This window comes from Pelophylax lessonae (assembly GCF_965119305.1).
Source record: "Pelophylax lessonae genome assembly, chromosome: 9".
Classification (NCBI taxonomy): Eukaryota; Metazoa; Chordata; class Amphibia; order Anura; family Ranidae; genus Pelophylax; species Pelophylax lessonae.
The window spans coordinates 255626213-255652841 of NC_138776.1; the positions used below are offsets into that span (position 1 = coordinate 255626213).

General features: G+C 43.7%; 1 protein-coding gene across 1 annotated transcript in view; it reads right to left on the minus strand.

The window, feature by feature from the left end:
* Window positions 1-8794: 8794 nt before the first annotated feature.
* LOC309564391 (uncharacterized protein) overlaps window positions 8795-26629 on the minus strand; it is a 213271-nt gene continuing 195436 nt past the window's right edge. Inside the window, exons 24-27 of the mRNA XM_082269020.1 lie at window positions 18489-18576; window positions 17540-17731; window positions 17337-17415; window positions 8795-10594 (exon numbers count right to left, since the gene is read on the minus strand). Of these exons, the coding sequence (XP_082125146.1) occupies window positions 9201-10594; window positions 17337-17415; window positions 17540-17731; window positions 18489-18576 (1753 nt within the window). The 3' untranslated portion in view covers window positions 8795-9200. The remainder of the gene's footprint in view (window positions 10595-17336; window positions 17416-17539; window positions 17732-18488; window positions 18577-26629) is intronic.

Below are 26629 nucleotides of genomic sequence, written 5' to 3' on the forward strand. Positions count from 1 at the left end.
AGCCCTAGTGTCGTAAAACGTTTGACATTTCGAACATGGGAGAGGCAGCGCTGTCTAGCCACGCTAAAGGTGCAAAGCACCAGTCTGCAGCTGCGTGCTTGACAGCTTCCAATCTGATCGCTGGCTTTTTCACCCGTACGCCTGAAGTGACACTGGCTCCCAGCTGCGGCAGTGGTGCTTCCATCTCATCCACTGTAAAACAAGGGACCATTTTGAGTCACGCTGTATCCAGAAACGAAACCCTAACTGCAGAGGTACTGTACACTACAAAGATTGTCATTTATTTTAGTAAAAATATGCTGGGTGTGACATAGATTTTCTTCTTATTTAACATGTATACATAGACATTTCATGAAACATTAGGACATTAATATTTACGTGAAGTCATGGAAAAGTCATGGAATTTTATTGGTGAAAATGTGTATGAACCCTGTATTTACGTAAGAGGATTTTGACAATAACCCTTTCTCTGGGGGGGAAAAAAAATGTTTTCCCTATTCGAGTGAGTAGCAAATACATTTCTGGTGTCCATAGCACCAGTTTTCACAGATCCAACCATTGGAAATGAATGCCACCATCAACTTAATCAGTATTCAGATCCAACCAGTGGAAATGAATTCCCGACGTCAACAGAACCAGTATTCATAATTCCAAGCAGCGAAAATGAATTTGTGAGATCAACAAAACCAGTTTTCATCGATCCAACCAGTGGACATGAATTCCCTACTTCAATAGAAACCAGTCTCCATAGATCCAATTAGTGGAAATTAATTCCATACGTCAATAGAACCAATTTTTATAGATCCAACCAGTGGAAATAAATTCCCTACCTCAATAGAACCAGTCTTCATAGATCCAACCACTGGAAATGAATTCCCTATGACAATAGAATCAGTCTCCTTAGATTCAACCAGTGGAAATGAATTCCCAACGTCAATGGAACCAGTTTTCATAGATCCAACTAGTGGAAATGAATTCCCGACGTCAATAGAACCAGTTTTCATAGATCCAACTAGTGGAAATGAATTCCCAACGTCAATAGAACCAGTTTTCATAGATCCAACTAGTGGCAATGAATTCCCAACGTCAATAGAACCAGTTTTCATAGATCCAACTAGTGTAGTGGCAATGAATTCCCAACGTCAATAGAACCAGTTTTCATAGATCCAACTAGTGGAACTGAATTCCCAACATCAATAGAACCAGTTTTCATAGATCCAACCAGTGCAAATTAATTCCCGATGTCAATAGAACCAGTTTTCATAGATCCAACCAGTGCAAATTAATTCCAGATGTCAATAGAACCAGTTTTCATAGATCCAACCAACATAAATTATTCCTAAAGTTCATGGAAACTGCATAGATGCAACCACCAGAAATTATTCTTGATGTGCATAGAACCAGTTTGCACAGATCCAACCACCAGAAATTCTTCCACACATCCATGGAACCTCCATAGATCCAACCTACAGAAATTATTCTTGACGTCTGTAGAACAAGTTTGCATGGATTCAACTACCAGAAGTTATTCCTGATTTCCATGGAGCCTGCATAGATCCAACCACCAGAAAGGAATCATGAGGTCAATAGAACCCGTTTGCAGAGATCCAACCAATGGAAATTAATTCCCAACTTCAATAGAACCAGTTTGCACAGATCCAACCAGCAGAAAATAATCCTGACCTTCATAGAACCAGTTTGCACAGATCCATTCACCAAAAAATGTTACCGACATCAACAGAACCAGTTTGCACAGATCCAACCAGTGGAATTATTCATGAAGGGGCTAAAGTACATCTACTGAAGGCTAGACCTACTTAAATAAACAGCACCATGTAGTTGGGCAATTATTGTATTTACAGCTCAAACTTTTTAATTATATTTTTGGATAAAGCAGTGAGGGGTGACAATTCGTTTAAAGAACGAAGGAGATTTAGGAGATTCTATTTTTCCTGGTAACCATTGTCACTATTGTACTGAAAGTGAGGGAAAATCTAACATTGTGAGTTGTCAAAAGAGGAAATCATGCAACGGGGACAATTGGATTTCTCTAACTTTGTGTCCACTGAACAGATAATGAGGGAAGATCACAGATACCGTGCGGTGGCCTTAGTGTGATACACACATATACATATATATAATATACCATGCGTTGGATGGAGACACATACGATAAATCGCCCAAATCGCATGCTCGTTCTTATCAAGCTTCGGGGGATAACATAGAGCTACACCACAGCCATCAACAAAATAGCAGCACGGATATATGTACAGAACTGAACAGTTTCCTCTACAGTGCTGAATAGGAAGGCGTTGACTACCTCCTGTTGTAAATTGGGGGGTATTTACTGAAATCCGTAACTGGCAAAGGTCAATAAGTTAAAACTCTTCTAATCATGACAAGCGTTGCTAGTCTGTCAGTGTTTTCTGTTGAAGTTTATAATAAATGGTTATTTTTTACTCACTGCGGCTCATTCTCCTACTGAAGGGTTGAAGTACGTTGGGTGGAATTATTTGGTTACTTATGGAATTTTAATTTTATTATATCCACTAAAATGGCGCCAACTTGTGGCACAGAGGACGATGCTTCTTATGCTTATACATATATGCTCATTTAATAGGACATTTTTCTATGAAGGATTGGGGAAGGGAGGAGGTAAGCCAGTCCACATTCAAAAAAAAAAATTTTTAGACGAGGTAGGAGGCATGCTCGAGAGGCAGGGACGTTGCACCGAAACCTGTTGGCTCCATTTGTACCCTGAAAGATAAAATTCTGGCGATCCAAAAATAAAATGTCCCTGGCCAAACGGACTGTTTAAAATGAGTAAAGTAAAAGTCTGCTGTCCAGGCAGATGGAAATGTGCCCTTAGAATGAGGCAGCCATTTTCTGAGTGTGTCCAGAAGCTCTGTAAAACATGGAGAGCAAGGAGGGGGGGAGGTGCCACTAAGTGTAGTATTAGACTATAGACCTTTATTCTACAAGAGGTAAAAACAATTCAAGCCCGTCATAAGATGTGTAGCTCCGATGGTAGTAGTGGTCCTGCAAGCTTCACAATCTCCCCAAACGCCATGAGAAGGTTGTTGGTGCTTGGATGTCCAGCAGTGAACCTCCACCTCTAGGCCAGGAGAAGGAGCTGTGATCTCCTAGCGCGTAGCCTTCAACTCCACCTCCTTGTGTGATAGCCCATGATTCAGACTTCCTATGATGGGCTTGAATTGTTTTTGCCTGGAGGGTTGTTGGTGTTTGGATGTCCAGCATTGAACCTCTACCTCTAGGCCAGTAGAAGGAGCTGTGAGCTCCGAGCGCGTAGCCTTCGCCTCCTTGTGTGATAGCTCATGATCCAGACTTCCCCCGCACCCGTGATGTCACTTCTGCGTTCCACGCTGCTTTGGGGAGATTGTGAAGCTCACAGGACCACTACTACCATCGGGACTACCCATCTTATGATGGGCTTGAATTGTTTTTACCTTTTTTGTAAGCGTTTTTAATCTTGCACAATAAATGTGTATAGTCTAATACTACACTTAGTGGCGCCTCCCCCCCCCTTTTTTTTTGCTTTCCATTTGTACCCTGTGAACTGCAAACTTCAATAAATACTTTGTATAAAAGCCTGAAGTGTGACGTCTTCTGCATATCGAGCGTGCCTCCTACCTCATCTATACTTACCCTGTGGAACGATTTCAAGTTGCTACCAGCAAAGCCCCATCAGGACTGCCTTTCCCTTCACCCTCATCTACCCATGGGATCCCTTTTAAAGAGCATTATATCATGGATCATCTCCAGAGATACCAGATTCTTCAAATTGGTCCAGCGCTGTCTGAAACACTTTTTTTTTTTCCCCAAAAATTATATTTTGGAATCTGAAGAAGGGACTAAGTGTCGGCTCACACTATGGCGATCCGACTTCGGGGCCGACCTGTGAAGTCGTGTGCACCGCGACTTCGGCGCGACTTGCACGGACTTCACATAATGGAAGTCAATGCAAGTCGCTCCGATGTCGCCCCGAAGTAGTACAGGAACTATTTTCTAAGTCGGAGCGACTTGAGTCGCTCCTATTAGAACGGTTCCCGTAGCACAGAATGGACCGCGACTTGTCAGGCTGACAAGTCGCGGTAGTGTGAACCGGGACTTAGGCCTATGTGGGAATCAGTAATAGAATGCATTAAGATAAAAAAAAAACCTGACTTTAGAACCACTTTAAATCTGTCAGCTGATTGGCCTCTAGTGGCTCTAATTTTAGGCACAGTGCGAAGAAAAGAGAGCAACTGAGGATGTGCAGAGCAGGGTGAGAATAGTGTATTACTGGATTTTAAACAGTATAGACCCCAATTTATGTTTTACATTGCTATACCTACAAAAGGGGCCGGCCTGAAGTGATCTAGTAGGACTTAATTTTCTGACTAAAGTTCCACTTTTAAGTTGCTAGGTTGTCATGCTTATCCCGTGGTGGTAGTATATTCTGAAAGATTGTCCCTGAAGAATCATTCAGATAGTGATAGCTCCAGGTCAGTAACGCGAAGTATTGACGTCAGAGACAGACAGGTAACATCCTTACTATACTGCCTAATAATATGTGTTAAATTGTGCACCATTGCCTCGTCTGGGAACCCCTGAACCCGAGGTGTGTGCAGTATGCGAATACTTACTTTACTGGGAGATCAGTTCTTCAACTCCACGTTCCATAACCCATTGTGTACCTGTCTTGGTTTCTAGGGCCTCTGCATTGCATTGTTGAGGGGGGAGGGTATTGATGTTTGAGTACTGCACACTCTCCTGGGGCTCGGGTGTTCCTCAAAGTGCAAAGGAGGATGTTTCAGAAGACATCGTTACGTATTAGCAATGTGGTGCATCTTCATACAGCTGATTGCCCCCACTCACTTCCCTCTATGCTTCTTATGTGAACCAATCAAAAAAAAAAAAAAAATCTTGGCAAGCACTGGCCTGTCTACACTAAATTCTAGGAATTCCCAATTCTACGCTGGTTGATTAAGCAAGAGCCAAGAGTCCTCTGGGAGAAGCAAGGGGTCAACGTTAATTGACAACCCCTCAGGTAAGGCATTAGAAAGCAGAAAGGTGGGGGATAAATGGTAATGTGTCATCATAAAGATAATACTCATACATTGGATAGATTATGGAGCTCTTCTCTGTTTCATGGGTTCCTTATACTGTTCTTTCACGATTTCAAGCTCAGTTAGTCTTTCGACCCAATTTTGTCACGTTATGCTTTTCATGGCAGTTCTGATATAGCAGTCCTTGCAGATTAATTTTAGTTGTGTTGTCCTGAGGAACTAGAGAGGTGGGTAGGTGGCTGCTTGACATTTTTGCGTGTTCCTGTCCAACCTAGATTATAGCAGTTGTCTATGAGAGAGAATAGATGGGTATCAAATTGCTCTCTGAACATTGGGACATACAGTAGATACCAACAGCACCAGCTTCCATACTGGCCCCAATCTGTGGTGGCAGCAGGCTTCACCAGATCCTCCATGATGGCTTAAAATGTACCTTCTGACAGAAGCAAAAAACCATGGACCGTCCAAAGTTCTTCTGCCCTCATCAACCGAAGAGCCCTCAATCCTTGCCCAAGATATCCGCTCCTCCATATCTGCCCCCAAACACCAGCCATTGGAACACTGTGCAGACTACCTACCTGCTGCCATCTCTAGTTCAGAATATTTTCACAATATGTTAGCTATAGGTTTGCATACCACCAGGATGCCAGTTGGGTATATTCAACCAGCAGTCACCATCCAGACCCATGTCTCTTCTGTTACTGGCTAATGTCCCATAATTCCCAACACCACTCACCTGTACTGTCAGCAGCTCAATCATCCTGTTGGTTACCCAAGTCTTGTGTGAGGAGCTATGATACAGCTTTGGTTGTAATTACCTCTTTGGTGGTCTGTCTTCTACCTTTCCATTGTTCTAGCTCTACAGACTCGGTTAGTGTTGAATGTCTTTCTCCCCCATTGCACACCTTGGTTTCATCCTGAGATTCCTGCATCACTACTGTGTCTTCTAGTATTGCATAATCCTGAAGCTGTAACCAAGGCACGTGGAGAGGAACACTGGTCATCGGACACTCCCATAAGTGTCCAAGGCCAAAGAGTATAAAGGAGGCTGCACATCTGGAACAGAGTAGAGGTATGGAAAAACAGGCCACCAGAAAAGATCTTATAATCCCTTTTTTATTGCAGGGCAACTCAACTTCTTCAGGGTTATCTTTTACTCCGAAAGGGTCAGCCAGGTCATGCTGTCTAGATTTATACTGGACCTGGACTTGTATATACAGGAGGGACCATAACCAGAGGTGAGACTAGATCGCAGGTTCATGAATGGAACTGTTGTTACCTAGGGTTACCACCCATGCACGGGGAGGGGCTACAGGATACGGGTCTTGTAGAGAGGAAACAAGCTTGTTAGTTTTCTCAAGGCTTGGCAAGTTCTGGTCCTAGGTCCTGGAGCCTTTGTAGAGGTTTAGGTGAGATGCAGCCTCCAACCCTAGGTCCACCTTTTGTTGCCAGCCCACACCTACTGACTGTGCAGCTACTGTTCACAGGCCCTTTGACTTTGGGAGTGACTGGGGCTCAGGGCTTGGCAAGTTTTGGTCCCCAGGTCCTGGAGCCCAGAGGCTTTATAGAGTTTAGGGTGGGATGCAGCCTCCAACTCTAGGTCCACATTTTGTTGGCAACCAGTAGCCATAAATTGTGCAGCTGCTGTGCACAAGCCCTTGTGACCCTGGTCCGGGTCCTGGAGCCCGGAGACTTTGTAGAAGTTTAGGTGTGATGCAGCCTCCAACCCTAGGTCCAACTTTCGCAACCACTGATTGTGCAGCTGCTGTGCACAAGCTCTTTGGCTTTGGGAGTGACAGGGGCTCAGGGCTTGACAAATTCTGGTCCTGGAGCCCAGAAGCTTTGTAAATTTATGGGTGGGATGCAGCCTCCAACCCTAGGTCCAACTTTCGTTGGCAACCAGCAACCACTGATTGTGCAGCTGCCGTGCACAAGCTCTTTGGCTTTGGGAGTGACTGGGGTACAGGGCTTGGCAAGTTTTGGTTCTGGTCCTGGAGCCCAGAGGCTTTGTAGATTTATCGGTGGGATGCAGCCTCCAACCCTAGGTCCAACTTTTGTTGGCAACTAGCAACCACTGATTGTGCAGTTGCTGTGCACAAGCTCCTTTTGGATTTGGGAGTCACTGGGGTTTAAGGCTTGGCAAGTTCTGGTCCTGGAGCCCGGAGACTTTGTAGAGTGTGGATGGGATGTAGCTTCCAACTCTAGGTCCACATTTTGTTGGCAACCAGGACCCACTGATTGTGCAGCTGCTTTGCACAAGCTCTTTGGCTTTGGGAGTGACTGGGGTTTAGGGCTTGGTAAGTCCTGGTCCTGGAGCCCAGAGGATTTGTAGAGTTTTGGATGGAATGTAGCCTCCAACCCTAGGTCCACTTTTGTTGGCAACCAGGACCCACTGTTGTGGAGCTGCTGTGCACAGGCCCTTTTGCTTTAGGAGTGAATGGGGTTTAGGGGCTTGGCAAGTCCGGGAGGCTTTGTAGAGTTTTGGGGGGGATGTAGCCTCCAACCCCAAGTCCACATTTTGTTGGCAATCAGGACCCACTGATTGTGGAGCTGCTGTGCACAGGCCCTTTGGCTTTAGGAGTGACTAGGGCTCAGGGCTTGGCAAGTTCTGGCCTAGATCCTGTAGCCCAGAGGCTTTGTAGAGTTTTGGGTGAGATGCAGCCTCCAACCCTAGGTCCACATTTTGTTGGTAATCAGGACCCACTGATTGTTGAGCTGTTGCGCACAGGCCCTTTGGCTTTAGGAGTGACTGGCGCTCAGGGCTTGGTCCTGGAGCCCAGAGGACTTGTAGAGTTTTGGATGGAATGTAGCCTCCAAACCTAGGTCCACATTTTGTTGGCAACCAGGACCCACTGATTGTGGAGCTGCTGTGCACAGACCCCTTGGCTTTGAGAGTGACTGGGGCTTAGGGCTTGGCAAGTTCAGGTCTAGGTCCTGGAGCCCAGAGGCTTTGTAGAGTTTTGGGCGAAATGCAGCCTCCAACCCTAGGTCCACCATTTTTTGGTTACCAGCACCCACTGTTTGTTCAGCTGTGCACAAGCACTTTTGGTTTTGGAGTGACTGGGGCTCCGGGCCCCACCCAAGAGACTGGGTGAGCCAGTGCAGCTGGGAGCTGCAAGCTGGTGTGCAGAGTTTGAACAGACGCGGGCCTAGGTCTGAGTCCTGTGCAGTGGCACTGCAAATGGGACCCAGGAGGCCAAATGTATGTTTCTTTAGTGAAGCTAGATTCTAAACAACCCTTGCAAGAGTAACTGCTATGTGTTTTGAGAAGATGTTGGGGGTGGAGGTGTTCAAAATGCTCTTAGAATTTAATTTCCTATACAGTGCCTTGAAAAAGTATTCATACCCCTTGAAATTTTCCACATTTTGTCATGTTACAACCAAAAAGGTAAATTTATTTTATTGGGATTTTATGTGATAGACCAACATAGGCTACCAAGGTCACATGAACAGCCCAATCAGGAGAACAAAGCCAGCTCAGACATGTAGAAGTTTACAAACCACATGAAATAACGTCTCCGGGAAGCCAGTGTCGTCAGGATCAAGTCATTGCAGGTGCCACCTTTATTACCATTATTATCCGACTTCAAATAAAAGGCATAAAAATGGCGGCTTTTGCTCTCACTCACTGTTGCATCACCATAACGAAAAGTGATGGAAATCCAAAATGTTAAAGTGGTCATCAGAACAGGAAGTAAAGGGAAATCTCCCATTGGGTCCACCTGTCGGTATTTTTCCTCCCTTTGACGACCTATCCTTTTACTTCCTGTTCTGTCTCCAGAACAGAAAGTGAAAGCATAATCTCTGCAATGGGATACAGACATCCCAAAAAAGAAAAACCTGACAGGGTTCTAACCTTTTAATCTATTCTTTAAAACCGTAAACGTAGTGTTAAATTTATTTTGGGGAGGGGGTTAACGCAATTGAGAAGCCTGCTGTATCTAGTGTCCCCTCCTTATGACCGATGTCAGGCTATTCTGCTGTCTTCTACTGATAGAACAAGGAACTGTTCACATACATCATTGCTCATATTGATATAGTCATATCGCAGTTCCGGATTTCACCACCAGGTTGCACTGTAGCCAAAGCTGAACTAGAAATAGAAGCAATCCTTAGACTTCGTCTTTCCTGTTAAGGGTTGTAAGATGTGTGAGTGCTCAGGTGACGGCTGAAATTAGTCCGGTGGCTAAATCCTTTCCCACATATGGAGCAGCAATATGGCATCTCCCCCGTGTGAGTCCTCTCATGAAGGATGAATTCGTACTTTCTCAGGAACCATTTTCCGCACTGGGGACAACAGTGAGGCTTCTCCCCCGTGTGAATCTTCTTGTGAAGGCCAAGTTCGTAGTTTCGGCTGAAACGTTTCCCGCACTCGGTGCACTCGTACGGCTTCTCCCCCGTGTGAGTCCTCTCGTGTTTCACCAGCTCAGACTTTGCTACGAAGCCCTTCCCACACTCGTCGCAGGTGTACGGCCGCTCCCCCGTGTGGATCCGCTCGTGTTTGATCATGGCCGACTTATGGGCGAAGCTCCTTTCGCAGATTGGACAGGCGAAGGGCTTCTCCCCCGTGTGGATCCTCTTGTGGCGGTCCATGTTCTGTTTGGTCCCAAAGCTTTTGCCGCACTCGTTGCAGGTGTAGGGTTTGTCGCCCGTGTGGACCCGCTGGTGGATGATGAGGTGGGAGTTGTTGGAGAAGCAGCGCCCGCATTGCAGGCAGGAGTAAGGCTTGTCACCGGTGTGGACCCTCTGGTGGCGGACTAGATGGGAGCTGTTGGCAAAGCTCCTCCCACAATCGGGACAGGAATACGGCTTGTCGCCAGAGTGGACTCGCTGGTGTCGGACCAGGTGTGAGTTATTTGTGAAGGATTTCCCGCACTCAGAGCAAGAATGCCGCTTGTCGACCACGTGGGCGGTCTGGTGCATTATAACCTGGGCTTTGTCCGTAAAGCATGACCCACAGGTGGTGTACGGGTAAAGTCCTCCTGCAATGTAGACCATTTCTTGCTGAGAGAGGTCATGGTTACATATGTAGCACTTACTGTGGTCAGGCAAGCCACTTTTTCCTGTCCATGTTTGGGACTGCTCTTCGGTTGGGAGGTGCTCTTCATCACCTGAATCTGGTTCCTCCTTAACAATAATAGATATGGGTTCCCCGTTTGAGAGGTTCTCTTCGTCAGATGAGGAGGGCTCCTCCTTAATACGATCAGATGTTGAATGGCGAATGGGTAGTCCTTTCTCTTTACACAAGGCTATCTCTTTCTTAACACCACCAGACGTCTGATGCCTATAATGTGGGTCCGTGTCTTCTTCTTGTCCAGCCATTTCCCCTTTACCGTTAGCAGAATGAATATGATTCGCTGCTTTGGAGAAGTCAACGGGTCTACACGGTGCGTTCTTCTCTTGAGAGTGGGCCGTATCAAGTTCCTCCGCTGAGCAGGACTTGCCAATGGTGGGGTGGATTGTTTTGAGGTCTTTCAGAAGGTCCAGTGATGGTGCGTTGGGATAGGTGACTCTGCCTATGGAATCTGGTGGACAGAAAGAGAGGGTGGTGAGAAGATGGACATATGGGACTTTATCTCAATGTTCATATTGAGGTTACCGGAATTTGGTGAGCGGGGACATTGCTATATAAGATAAAGATGTGCAGGACGGACAATTTTTTTTTTAAATTAATTTATTTATTTATTTTAGTTTCGGATTAGCTCGTAAGTTTAATAATTTGTTTCGTCATATTTTTATTTTTTAATTGAATTTGAAAATTACTTTGAATTCAAACATGCATTCTTATTCGAATTAGAAAATTTATTTGAATTCGAAATGGAAACATATTGCAATAAATACAGTAAGGTATAACCGTGAAATAAGATAATGATTCCTACTTGGGCTGCTTTATAGAATTGAAAAGAATAGAAAATAAAGGAATAGAATAAAAAATAAATAAATAAAGGAATAGAAAATAAAATAAAAGAAATAGAAGAGAATAATAAAAAAAAAAAGGAATAGAAAATAAAATAAAAGGAATATAATATAATAGGAAATGAATAGAATAATAAAAAAAGGAATAAAATAGAAAACATAGGAATAGAAAATAAAATAAAAAAGAAATACAAAAGAATAGAAAAAAAAGGAATAGAAAATAAAATAAAAGGAATACAATATAATAGGAAATGAATAAAATAGAAAACAAAGGAATAGAAAATAGAAGAAATACAATAGAAAAAAAAGGAATAGAAAATAAAAGGAATACAATATAATAAGAAAGGATTAAAATAGAAAACAAAGGAATAGAAAATAAAATAAAAGAAATACAATAGAATAGAAAAAAGGAATAGAAAATAAAATAAAAGGAATACAATATAATAGGAAATGAATAAAATAAGAAAAAAAAGTAATAACATAGAAAATAAAGGAATAGAAAATAAAAGAAATGCAATAGAATAGAAAAAAAAAGGAATAGAAAATAAAATAAAAGGAATACAATATAATAGGAAATGAATAGAATAAGAAAAAAAAAGGAATAAAATAGAAAACAAAGGAATAGAAAATAAAAGAAATACAATAGCAAAAAGGAATAGAAAATAAAATAAAAGGAATACAATATAATAGGAAATGAATAGAATAAGAAAAAAAAAAGGAATAAAATAGAAAATAAAGGAATATAAAATAAAAGAAATACAATAGAATAGAAAAAAGGAATAGAAAATAAAATAAAAGGAATACAATATAATAGGAAATGAATAGAATAAGAAAAAAAAGGAATAAAATAGAAAAAAAAATAAAAGAAATACAATAGAATAGAAAAAAAAAAGGAATAGAAAATAAAAGGAATACAATATAATAGGAAATAAAGGAATAGAATAAGAAAAAAAAGGGAATATAATCGAAAAATAAAAGGAATACAATATAATAGAAAATAAAGAAACAGAATAAGAAATAAAGGAATAGAAAATAAATTAAAAGGAACACAATAAAATAGAATATAAAGGAACTGAAAATAAAAAGGAATACACTAAATCAGAAAATAAATGAATATAAAATAAAGGAATATAATAGAATAAGGAAAATAAATGGAAAACAATAGAATAGACAACAAAGGAATAGAATAGAAACTAAAATGAATGCAATAGAATATAAAATAAAGGGAATACAATATAATAGAAAATAAAGGAATAGACTAAAAAAACAAAAGGAATACAATAGAAAATAAAAGAAATACAATGGAATAGAAAATAAAGGAATAGAAAATAAAATGAATACAATAGGAATAGAAAATAAAATAAATATAATAAATAAAGGAATAGAATAAGAAATAAAGGAATAGAATAGAAAACAAAATAATTTAAGGAATACAATGGAATTGAAAATAAATGAACAGAATATGAAATAAAAGAATAGAAAAATAAAATTAAAGAAACACAATAGAATATAAAGGAACACGATATAATAGAAAATAAAGAAATATAATAGAAAATAAAAGGAATACAATAAAATAGAAAATAACTGAATATAAAAAAAACAGGAATAGAATACCATAGAAAATAAGGGAATATAATAGAAAAAAAAATAAAGGAATAGAAAAAAAAATAAATAAATGGAAAACAATAGACTAGAAACTAAAAGGAATGCAGAATAGAATATAAATTAAAGGGAAAAAAATAGAATAGAATATAAAGGAATAGAATAGAAAATAAAGGAATAGAATAGAAAATAAAAAAAGGAATACAATAAAACAGAAAATAAAGGAATATAAAATAAAAGGAATACAATAAAATAGAAACTAAAGGAAAAGAATACAATAGAGTAAAACAGAATAACCATTTGCCCTATGGAAAATTTACCCCCCTTAATGACCAGGCCATTTTTTGTGATACAGAACTGCGTTACTTCAACTTACAGTTCCGCGGTCGTGCGCCGCTGTACATAAATGAAATTGATGTCCTTTTTTTTCCTTACAAATAGAGGTTTTTTTTGGTGTTATTTGCTCACCACTGGGTTTTTTTTTTTTTTTGTGTGTGTTATTAAAAAAAAAAAAAAAAAAAAAAAGAGTCACGACATTCTTTACTTTCTGCTATAAAACATATCCAAAAAAAAAAAAAAAGTGTGAGGAGAAAAAAAAAAAAGATTGCCGGCTGCTGTCAGAGGGACATTGGTCCCAAAGAGGAGAGGGCAAATTGTGCCCACCAGTGCCACCTACAAGTGTCACACACCTGTGCCCACCAGTGCCACCTACCTGTGTCACACACCTGTGCCCACCAGTGCCACCTACAAGTGTCACACACCTGTGCCCACCAGTGCCACCTACAAGTGTCACACACCTGTGCCCACCAGTGCCACCTACCTGTGTCACACACCTGTGCCCACCAGTGCCACCTACATGTGTCACACACCTGTGCCTACCAGTGTCACACACCTGTGCCCATCAGCGCCACCTACCAGTGTCATCTGCCAGTGCCCACCAGCGCCACCTACCAGTGTCACACACCTGTGCCCACCAGCGCCACCTACCAGTGCCATCTGCCAGTGCCCACTAGTGCCACTTACCATTGCTCACCAGTGCCCCATCATAAGTGTCACCTACCAGTGCCTATCATTGCCCATCAGTGCCACCTATTAATGCCCATCAGTGCCGCCTATTAGTGCCCTTCAGTGCCACCTACCAGTGCTCTTCAGTGCCGCCCATCGGTGCCACCCATCAGTGCCACCTATCAGTGCTGCCTTATCAGTGTCGCCTTATCAGTGTTCATCAGTGCAGCCTATCAGGGCCCATCAGTGCCGCCAACCCTCCCGAGGAATGGACTACAAGTTTACCAAGGGAATACAAACTTCAAGCAATTCTGTGGGAATAGCAACATTTCTTGCACCCGTGCAATTGCCGTCGACCTGCCCTATCTCCACCAAACACATTGTTGCAAGGGAGTTGCCAAATCGACACTGGGGTGGCTTACCTTTCACACAAGACCTGTTTCCCTTCCTAATCGCTATGAAGATTCAAGGATTTTAGGTTCCCCCATGTATCCTAAGCTCTCCATTACTTCCACAACCACCGTTTGAATCCCGTTCATTGCATCATGATTGAGCTTACTTAGTTGGGAAATATTTTTTGCTAGGGGGTTTCTGAAGCTGTAGTTGGTTGACCTTCCATTTTGAAGGTGCTTGCATAGTTCCAGGACCAACAACGCTTGGCAAAGCCAAAAGAATGACACCGATTATCATTTTGGTTGTCTGTAAAGGGTTGCATTATTTCTACTGACCAGCTATGTAAGGGGCCATTGACTCCCAATGGACTGCTTTTAATAAGAGTTCCTTCAAGACCTGAAATTTAATTTAGGGGGTTCCTCTGGGCCAAAAAGGTTAAGAATTGCTGCTCTCATCTCATGGTTGTTTGCTTTCATGAACATAGAAATCCTATGATAAGTTCTAACTAATATGGTTTCCAGCCTTGGAAAGGTTTTCCATAATATGGTCTCTAACCCTTGAAAAGTTCTACCCAATTTGGTCTCCAACCCTGGAAAAGCTCCACATAATATGATCTTTAGTCCTGGAAAAGTTCTATCCAATATGGTGTACAACCTCGGGAAAGTTCTACCTAATATGGTCTCCAGCCCTGGAAAGGTTCTACCTAATATTTTCTCCAACCCTGGAGAGGTTCTACCTAAAATGGTCTCCAACCCTGGAAAGGTTCTACCTAAAATGGTCTCCAACCCTGGAAAGGTTCTACCTAGTATGGTCTCCAACCCTGGAAAGGTTCTACCTAATATGGTCTCCATCCTTGGAAAGGTTCTACCTTATATGGTCTCCATCATTGGAAAGGTTCTACCTAATATGGTCTCCATCATTGGAAAGGTTCTACCTAATGTGGTCTCCAACCCTAGAAAATGTTGTTATAGGTAATATGGTCTCCAAACTTGGAAAGGTTCTACCTAATATGGTCTCCAACCCTGGAAAGGTTCTACCTAATATGGTCTCCAACCCTGGAAAGGTTCTACATAAAATGGTCTCCAACTCTAAAAGGTTCTTCCTAAAATGGTCTCCAACTCTAGAAAGGTTCTTCCTAAAATGGTCTCCAACCCTGGAAAGGTTCTTCCTAAAATGGTCTCCAACCCTGGAAAGGTTCTACCTAATATGGTCTCCATCCTTGGAAAGGTTGTACCTAATATGGTCTCCATCATTGGAAAGGTTCTACCTAATATGGTCTCCAACCCTGGAAAGGTTCTACCTAAAATGGTCTCCATCCTTGGAAAGGTTCTACCTAATGTGGTCTCCATCCTTGGAAAGGTTCTACCTTATATGGTCTCCATCATTGGAAAGGTTCTACCTAATATGGTCTCCATCATTGGAAAGGTTCTACCTAATGTGGTCTCCAACCCTAGAAAATGTTCTAGGTAATATGGTCTCCAACCTTGGAAAGGTTCTACCTAATATGGTCTCCAACCCTGGAAAGGTTCTACCTAATATGGTCTCCAACCCTGGAAAGGTTCTACATAAAATGGTCTCCAACTCTAAAAGGTTCTTCCTAAAATGTTCTCCAACTCTAGAAAGGTTCTTCCTAAAATGGTCTCCAACCCTGGAAAGGTTCTTCCTAAAATGGTCTCCAACCCTGGAAAGGTTGTACCTAATATGGTCTCCATCCTTGGAAAGGTTGTACCTAATATGGTCTCCATCATTGGAAAGGTTCTACCTAATATGGTCTCCAACCCTGGAAAGGTTCTACCTAAAATGGTCTCTAACCCTGGAAAGGTTCTACCTAATATGGTCTCCATCCTTGGAAAGGTTCTACCTAATGTGGTCTCCATCCTTGGAAAGGTTCTACTTTATATGGTCTCCATCATTGGAAAGGTTCTACCTAATATGGTCTCCATCATTGGAAAGGTTCTACCTAATGTGGTCTCCAACACTAGAAAATGTTCTAGGTAATATGGTCTCCAACCCTAGAAAATGTTCTACCTAATATGGTCTCCAACCCTGGAAAAGTTCTACCTAATATGGTCTCCAACCCTGGAAAGGTTCTACATAAAATGGTCTCCAACTCTAAAAGGTTCTTCCTAAAATGGTCTCCAACTCTAGAAAGGTTCTTCCTAAAATGGTCTCCAACCCTGAAAAGGTTCTTCCTAAAATGGTCTCCAACCCTGGAAAGGTTCTACCTAATATGGTCTCCATCCTTGGAAAGGTTGTACCTAATATGGTCTCCATCATTGGAAAGGTTCTACCTAATATGGTCTCCAACCCTGGAAAGGTTCTACCTAAAATGGTCTCTAAACCTGGAAAGGTTCTACCTAATATGGTCTCCATCCTTGGAAAGGTTGTACCTAATATGGTCTCCAACCCTGGAAAGGTTCTACCTAAAATGGTCTCTAACCCTGGAAAGGTTCTACCTAATATGGTCTCCATCCTTGGAAAGGTTCTACCTTATATGGTCTCCATCATTGGAAAGGTTCTACCTAATATGGTCTCCATCATTGGAAAGGTTCTACCTAATGTGGTCTCCAACCCTAGAAAATGTTCTAGGTAATATGGTCTCCAACCCTAGAAAATGTTCTAGGTAATATGGTCTCCAACCCTAGAAAATGTTCTAGGTAATATGGTCTCCAACCTTGGAAAGGTTCTACCTAATATGGTCTCCAACCCTGGAAAGGTTCTACATAAAATGGTCTCCAACTCTAAAAGGTTCTTCCTAAAATGGTCTCCAACTCTAGAAAGGTTCTTCCTAAAATGGTCTCCAACCCTGGAAAGGTTCTCCCTAAAATGGTCTCCAACCCTGGAAAGGTTCTACCTAATATGGTCTCCATCATTGGAAAGGTTCTACCTAATATGGTCTCCAACCCTGGAAAGGTTCTACCTAAAATGGTCTCTAACCCTGGAAAGGTTCTACCTAATATGGTCTCCATCCTTGGAAAGGTTCTACCTAATGTGGTCTCCAACCCTAGAAAATGTTCTAGGTAATATGGTCTCCAACCTTTGAAAGGTTCTATCTAATATGGTTTCCAACCTTTGAAAGGTTCTACCTAATATGGTCTCCATCCTTGGAAAGGTTCTACCTAATGTGGTCTCCAACCCTAGAAAATGTTCTATCTAATATGGTCTCCAACCCTGGAAAAAGGTTCTATTCAATATGGGTTCCAACCCTGGAAAAGGTTTTACTGAATAAGGTCTCCAACTCTTTGCCAACCCTGGTCAACATGGTGAATCACTGGTAGAGACAGCTGGAAATCTCAAATTAGTTGGAATTGTTGGGTTTCTTTAAAAGGGGGTGGTTTAAACAACTCTTACCTGGAGACTTGAGGACCTTCCAGCTCTCCTTGATGACATCCTTCTTGAGGTCCCCATTTCGTTTTTCTTGGCTCTGTGCCTGCAATGCAAAGAAGACAGTGACCCCTTCATAGGAACCTGACACACACAATGATACAGTCACCATCCAGACACATCCCTTGTCTGTTACTGGATAATGTCCCAGAATTCCCGGCACCGCTCACCTCTCCCGTCAGCAGATCAATGATCTTCTGGGTGATTTCTAAGATCTTCTTGTCTTTATTTCTTTCCAATGCAAGACAGTGAGGTGGAGGCTCCATAATGAGACCCTGGCTTCTGCTCCATCCTCCTGGGACAAGGGTGAGACAGTTGGGTGCCATATTTGTCACCAATGTCTTCTTGATGACAATATAATCCTACAGAAAAAAGACACAGGTCAACGTGTAAAGTTTTGGATAGAGTTGAGAGGGGTTAGAACATGTTTTTTTTTTTTGCTGTATTTGCCCTGTTGGGAAGATTTATCCTCATGTCTCGTCATGTGACCTCCCAGAATCCTCCTCACCTCTCCGGTCAGGTCTGTGTTGGAATTGGCTCATAGGGGGGTTTTCTCAGGGCTGGAGTGGCAAAGAGGATCCCGTGCGAGCCCCCAAATGTAGCACTACTGAGGACTACTGAGAATTACACTTTCTTGATTCCCCTAAGTTACCTTTAGCAACGGACAGCAGATAACAGCGTTAAAAGTTCTTGGCTCGGTCAATAATTAATCCAGGGGATGTTGGTTTTTTTGTGGTTTTATTGAGTACCGGGATAGGAGAAGGGATGAGTGGGATACTCAAACTACTAACTATTCACAGTCTGAGGGACAGCTTACTGTAGAATGCGGCAAGACCACTGCCTCACTTTGCCACTAGAGATATAAGTGATGTCATGTGACCCCCCCAAAATCCCCCTGACCTTTCCGGTCAGGTCTGTGTTTTATTAATAGAGATAAGAGTGATGTCATGTGACCTCCCAGAATCCTCCTCACCTCTCCGGTCAGGTCTGTGTTTTATTAATAGAGATAAGAGTGATGTCATGTGACCTCCCAGAATCCTCCTCACCTCTCCGGTCAGGTCTGTGTTTTATTAATAGAGATAAGAGTGATGTCATGTGACCTCCCAGAATCCTCCTCACCTCTCCGGTCAGCAGGTAGAGAATCTCCAGGGTGAGGTTTAATATCTTCTGGGTCTTGTGATTCTCTCCATCCTCCATTCTCGGTGTCCTCTACAGCAATGACTCTACTGTAGATTAAAATAAACATGTAGATGAGAAGGCTTTCAATAGCTTTCACTTTCAGACCTCATACTGCAGGTTCATTCTAAGTCTGCTCCATGCAATTTATAAAAACGCCAGCAAGCGCAATACAGTAACTCTGTTTACATAAAGATGCTAAAACTCTCATATTTATATAGCTCTGACATATACCGCAGTGCTGTACAGAGATCACTGAGCCAGTCACATCAGTCTCTGTACCAGAGGAGCTTACACTCTAATGTCCCCTCCCCCCACAGTCACATCAGTCTCTGTACCAGAGGAGCTTACACTCTAATGTCCCCTCCCCCACGGTCACATCAGTCTCTGTACCAGAGGAGCTTACACTCTAATGTCCCCTCCCCCACAGTCACATCAGTCTCTGTACCAGAGGAGCTTACACTCTAATGTCCCCTCCCCCCACAGTCACATCAGTCTCTGTACCAGAGGAGCTTACACTCTAATGTCCCCTCCCCCACAGTCACATCAGTCTCTGTACCAGAGGAGCTTACACTCTAATGTCCCCCACAGTCACATCAGTCTCTGTACCAGAGGAGCTTACACTCTAATGTCCCCTCCCCCACAGTCACATCGGTCTCTGTACCAGAGGAGCTTACACTCTAATGTCCCCTCCCCCACAGTCACATCAGTCTCTGTACCAGAGGAGCTTACACTCTAATGTCCCCTCCCCCACAGTCACATCAGTCTCTGTACCAGAGGAGCTTACACTCTAATATCCCCTCCCCCCACAGTCACATCAGTCTCTGTACCAGAGGAGCTTACACTCTAATGTCCCCTCCCCCCACAGTCACATCAGTCTCTGTACCAGAGGAGCTTACACTCTAATGTCCCCTCCCCTACAGTCACATCAGTCTCTGTACCAGAGGAGCTTACACTCTAATATCCCCTCCCCCACAGTCACATCAGTCTCTGTACCAGAGGAGCTTACACTCTAATGTCCCCTCCCCCCACAGTCACATCAGTCTCTGTACCAGAGGAGCTTACACTCTAATGTCCCCTCCCCCACAGTCACATCAGTCTCTGTACCAGAGGAGCTTACACTCTAATGTCCCCCCACCAGAGGAGCTTACACTCTAATGTCCCCTCCCCCACAGTCACATCAGTCTCTGTACCAGAGGAGCTTACACTCTAATGTCCCCTCCCCCACAGTCACATCAGTCTCTGTACCAGAAGAGCTTACACTCTAATGTCCCCTCCCCCACAGTCACATCAGTCTCTGTACCAGAGGAGCTTACACTCTAATGTCCCCTCCCCCACAGTCACATCAGTCTCTGTACCAGAGGAGCTTACACTCTAATGTCCCCTCCCCCACAGTCACATCAGTCTCTGTACCAGAAGAGCTTACACTCTAATGTCCCCTCCCCCACAGTCACATCAGTCTCTGTACCAGAGGAGCTTACACTCTAATGTCCCCTCCCCCACAGTCACATCAGTCTCTGTACCAGAGGAGCTTACACTCTAATGTCCCCTCCCCCCACAGTCACATCAGTCTCTGTACCAGAGGAGCTTACACTCTAATGTCCCCTCCCCCACAGTCACATCAGTCTCTGTACCAGAGGAGCTTACACTCTAATGTCCCCTCCCCCACAGTCACATCACTCTCTGTACCAGAGGAGCTTACACTCTAATGTCCCCTCCCCCACAGTCACATCAGTCTCTGTACCAGAGGAGCTTACACTCTAATGTCCCCTCCCCCACAGTCACATTAGTCTCTGTACCAGAGGAGCTTACACTGTAATGTCCCCTCCCCCACAGTCACATCAGTCTCTGTACCAGAAGAGCTTACACTCTAATGTCCCCTCCCCCACAGTCACATCACTCTCTGTACCAGAGGAGCTTACACTCTAATGTCCCCTCCCCCACAGTCACATCAGTCTCTGTACCAGAGGAGCTTACACTCTAATGTCCCCCACAGTCACATCAGTCTCTGTACCAGAGGAGCTTACACTCTAATGTCCCCTCCCCCACAGTCACATCAGTCTCTGTACCAGAGGAGCTTACACTCTAATGTCCCCCACAGTCACATCAGTCTCTGTACCAGAGGAGCTTACACTCTAATGTCCCCCCACCAGAGGAGCTTACACTCTAATGTCCCCTCCCCCACAGTCACATCAGTCTCTGTACCAGAGGAGCTTACACTCTAATGTCCCCTCCCCCACAGTCACATCAGTCTCTGTACCAGAGGAGCTTACACTCTAATGTCCCCTCCCCCACAGTCACATCAGTCTCTGTACCAGAGGAGCTTACACTCTAATATCCCCTCCCCCCACAGTCACATCAGTCTCTGTACCAGAGGAGCTTACACTCTAATGTCCCCTCCCCCCACAGTCACATCAGTCTCTGTACCAGAGGAGCTTACACTCTAATGTCCCCTCCCCTACAGTCACATCAGTCTCTGTACCAGAGGAGCTTACACTCTAATATCCCCTCCCCCACAGTCACATCAGTCTCTGTACCAGAGGAGCTTACACTCTAATGTCCCCTCCCCCCACAGTCACATCAGTCTCTGTACCAGAGGAGCTTACACTCTAATGTCCCCCCACCAGAGGAGCTTACACTCTAATGTCCCCTCCCCCACAGTCACATCAGTCTCTGTACCAGAGGAGCTTACACTCTAATGTCCCCTCCCCCACAGTCACATCAGTCTCTGTACCAGAGGAGCTTACACTCTAATGTCCCCTCCCCCACAGTCACATCAGTCTCTGTACCAGAGGAGCTTACACTCTAATGTCCCCTCCCCCACAGTCACATCAGTCTCTGTACCAGAGGAGCTTACACTCTAATGTCCCCTCCCCCACAGTCACATCAGTCTCTGTACCAGAAGAGCTTACACTCTAATGTCCCCTCCCCCACAGTCACATCAGTCTCTGTACCAGAGGAGCTTACACTCTAATGTCCCCTCCCCCACAGTCACATCAGTCTCTGTACCAGAGGAGCTTACACTCTAATGTCCCCCCACCAGAGGAGCTTACACTCTAATGTCCCCCCACCAGAGGAGCTTACACTCTAATGTCCCCTCCCCCACAGTCACATCAGTCTCTGTACCAGAGGAGCTTACACTCTAATATCCCCTCCCCCACAGTCACATCAGTCTCTGTACCAGAGGAGCTTACACTCTAATGTCCCCTCCCCCACAGTCACATCAGTCTCTGTACCAGAGGAGCTTACACTCTAATGTCCCCTCCCCCACAGTCACATCAGTCTCTGTACCAGAGGAGCTTACACTCTAATGTCCCCTCCCCCACAGTCACACACTATTATTCATACATCTAATATACAAATACAGATAAATATAGGGAGATCTGTACTGAAATCAGGTTTCCAGGCTCCTAAAATAATAATAAAAGTGTCACCTAATAATAAATAGCAGTAAATGTATGAAGGGGTCACAATGTGTCACATTACCTGCTGTCCCTCTACCTCCTAACAGCACAAAAACTGACCCTGCTCGGCATTCCACTGCTTCTGCCTGCATAGGATAAAGCTCTTCCTTTCTGCGTTCCACCAGACTTCCTCTTCATGCGTTCCAGGACACTTCCGGCTTCTTCATCCGCACTCGTCTGGTACTGCCTGCTCTGATTTTACCCAATACACGGGAATGTCCGGGGCTCCGGCGGGGTTTATTGCATTCAGAGGGGAAGAAGGAAAAGGGAGATGATTTTCAAATGTCTGCCGGAAGGGTTAACTTGCGAGTGGTGGGTGAAACATGTAATTGTAATAAATGGACACCAGATGGCGCTCGCCTCCAGTGTGAATCCTAACGGAACGCAGCTCACAGAAGCTGGTGAAACTCATAACCCGGAAGTAGTGTGGAACGCAAAGACAGGAAGTGTGATAGGGAGCAGAAATATGGAAGGGGGCAAACTATTACATGTTTTACAGTGATAGGTTTCTGTTTTTTTTTTTATGGGGAGGTGGCTGTTATTGAAGGTGTGGGGCTTATTTTTCTGTGGGTTCATATTTACATCTGTGGGTTCATGTTTACATATATTAATCAGTTATATGACTACTATAAAGAAAACACAACACTAAATATATTGTTTTATAATAACATTATGTCACATGATGTAATATTAGATCCTTGAAGTGTATGGAGCCCCATCGGGTGTGTAATGGTTGTATGCGTTCCACCTTTAGGTGTTGTTCCTAATATTGGTCGCCTGTATCCTGGATAGAGGAGTATCCCTCGAAATGTCATGCCGCCCAAGTCCTGCCTACATCGGACACCAGATCCCCTAATGATGGAGATGGACCAAAGTCACCTGACTGAGAGAATATTAAAACTCACCCTGGAGATCATCTACCTGCTGACCGGAGAGGTGAGGAGGATTCTGGGAGGTCACATGACATCACTCTTATCTCTATTAATAAAACAGACCTGACCGGAGAGGTGAGGAGGATTCTGGGAGGTCACATGACATCACTCTTATCTCTATTAATAAAACACAGACCTGACTGGGGAGGTGAGGAGGATTCTGGGAGGTCACATGATATCACTCTTATCTCTATTAATAAAACACAGACCTGACCGGAGGGGTGAGGAGGATTCTGGGAGGTCACATGACATCTCTCTTATCTCTATTAATAAAACACAGAGGTGAGGAGGATTCTGGGAGGTCACGTGACATCACTCTTATCTCTATTAATAAAACACAGACCTGACCGGAGAGGTGAGGAGGATTCTGGGAGGTCACATGACATCATTCTTATCTCTATTAATAAAACACAGACCTGACCGGAGAGGTGAGGAGGATTCTGGGAGGTCACATGACATCACTCATATCTCTATTAATAAAACACAGACCTGACCGGAGAGGTGAGGAGGATTCTGCGAGGTCACATGACATCATTCTTATCTCTATTAATAAAACACAGACCTGACCGGAGAGGTGAGGGGGATTCTGGGAGGTCACATGACATCACTCTTATCGCTAATAATAAAACACAGAGCTGACCGGAGAGGTGAGGAGGATTCTGGGAGGTCACATGACATCACTCATATCTCTATTAATAAAACACAGACCTGACCTGAGAGGTGAGGAGGATTCTGGGAGGTCACATGACATCATTCTTATCTCTATTAATAAAACACAGACCTGACCGGAGAGGTGAGGAGGATTCTGGGAGGTCACATGACATCATTCTTATCTCTATTAATAAAACACAGACCTGACCGGAGAGGTGAGGAGGATTCTGGGAGGTCACATGACATCCTGACAGAGAAACATCTCCATGGCAGCTTCATGTTTTTCAATATATTTCTAATTTCTTGTTCCTTGATGTTGCACAGAATTATGAACCTGTCAAGAAGGAGGCTAGTGAGTGTTCTCCTGGAGGATGGAGGGGGAGCCAGAACCCAACAATGAAGCCACCGCCTCCCTCCCAGACAACAGAGACAAGCAGCAACAAGAAGATTCTAGAAGTCACCCAGAAGATCACTGAGCTGCTGACAGGAGAGGTGAGCGGTGCCGGGAATTCTGGGACATTATCCAGTAACAGACAAGGGATGTGTCTGGATGGTGACTGTATCATTGTGTGTGTCAGGTTCCTATAAGGTGTCAGGATGTCACTGTCTATTTCTCCATGGAGGAGTGGGAGTATTTAGAAGGACACAAGGATCTCTACAAGGACGTCATAATGGCGAGCCAGCCAGCCCTCACATTTCCGGGTAAGAAGATATGTGAATCACAGTTCTCAGTTAGTTGTATAAGGCTTGTGTGTGTCAGGTTCCTATAAGGTGTCAAACTGTTACTGTCTATTTCTCCATGGAGGAGTGGGAGTATTTAGAAGGACCTAAGCATCTCTACAAGGACGTCATTATGGCGAGCCAGTCGGCACTCACATCTCGGAGTTAGAAGATAAGGGATCACAGTTCTTCGTTCGTTTGTGAGGCTTGTTTAATACCAGAGGCCCCAAGGACCCAATGATAAATTGTCTCAATAAAAGGCTTTGTCCTCCTCATTTTTTAACCACTTAAGCCCCGGAGGATTTGGCTGCTCAAAGACCAGGGCCTATTTTGCGATTCGGCACTGCGTGATTTAAACGGACAATTGCCCAGTCGTGCGACGCTGTACCCAAATGAAATTGACGTCCTTTTTTCCCAACAAACAGAGCTTTCGTTTGGTGCTATTTGATCACCTGTGCGATTTTTACTTTTTGCGCTATAAACAAAAAAATAGCGAAAATTTCGAAAAAATAACAATATTTTTCACATATAAGAAATATAAATAAATATATTTTTATAAGAAATTCCCAAAAGAAATGTAAAAATCTAAATCTTTTAACATTTTAGGCCAATTTGTTTTCTGCTTCATATTTTTGGTTAAAAAAATCGCAATAAGCGTATTTTGATTGGTTTGCGCAAAAGTTATTGCGTTTACTAACTAAGGGAAAGATTTTTGTCATTTTTATTGTTTTTTTTTTTTTTAACGAGTAATGGCGACGATCTGCGTTTTTTTTTTTTTTTTGCGGGACTGCGACATTGCGGCGGACAGATCGGACCCTTGGCTGACATTTTTGACACTTTTGGGGGTACCAGTGACATTACTACAGTAATCAGCGCTATACATATGCACTGTTACTGTAAAAATGACACTGGCAGGGAAGGGGTTAACTTTATTAGAGAGGGAGGGGTTAAATGTTTCCCTAGGGGTGTGCTTTTAACTGTAAAGGGGTGTGGCTTTTCATGTAACCACAGAGACATATGATCCTACATAGCAGGATCCTATGATCTCTGCAGTTAGATCAGGGAGAATGACAGACGGCTTTGTTTACATCAGCCGCCTGCCTTTCTCCCTCTCCAGCGGGAGATCGTGAGTGGCCGGCGGACATCGGAGCCGCCGGTCACTCATGCTGGAATGTCAGTGAACGAGCGGGGGCGGGAGCGCACCTCCGGGGGCACGCGCTCGCCCCCTAGAGGCTCCTGGGCGAGTGTCGGTTTGCCCAGGAGAGCCAGAATGCTGCAATAAATATAAGACCAATCAATAAGCATGATTACTGTAGACAACAATGAAGGTCCCCCCACTCAGAAATTTATCTTTCTGTTTTCTTTCAGCTTTATCATCTGGAGGATCCAACTCCCTTATTTCTCCACCACCGAACTGTATGAATGAAGATAACAACATTCGTATCAATCCCTTCCCTGCCAAATGTTCCCCATCAGAGGAGCAGATCACCAAGACATCATATGAGGAGGAAGAACATGTTTTATACTCTGACATATCTACCCTGACAGACATCGTACAAGACATGTCAATTCCCATCATAGAGGAGCCCCTCCCCATCTCTGATATCTCCACCCCCACATGTCATACACCTTCTTTATCCAAGAAGCAAGTCCATCACCCCAGCTCCGACATTTTCACACCTGTCTATCATAAGCAGTCACCAACTTCTCCCATTAGGGAAGGGTCACTCTCAGCTGAAGAACCTCCTTTACACTCCGATGTCGCTTCACCAGTAAACAACATACAATACATACCCATTCAAATTATGGAGGAACAACTCCCGTCTGGTGAAATGGAACATCCCACACATCATAAACAATCTGCTGATCTTACAGAGGATTCTCTCAGGGCTGAAGAACATGTCCCCCACCCTGACACGTCTTTATCCACTGATCTTACTCAATCTACACCCACTCATGAAGGGTTCCTTTCAGCAGAACATGTTCCACAATCAGATATCCTCACACCTGCAGAACAAATACAATATATATCTTTTCAGATTATGGAGGGACCTCTTTCCTGTGAAGTAGAACACCTCCCACACCCTGAGATTTCCACGCTAACACAATCTGCCCCTACTGAAATTAAGAATGAGCTCCCCTCACCTGTAGAACATCTTCCACACATCTTAACGGCTACTCATCATGTGCCATCTACAACCATTGATGTTAAGGAGGAGGCCCCCTCAGCTGAAGAACATCGTCCACACATCTTAACGGCTTCTCATCATGTGCCATCTACAACCACTGATATTATGGAGGAGGCCCCCTCACCTGA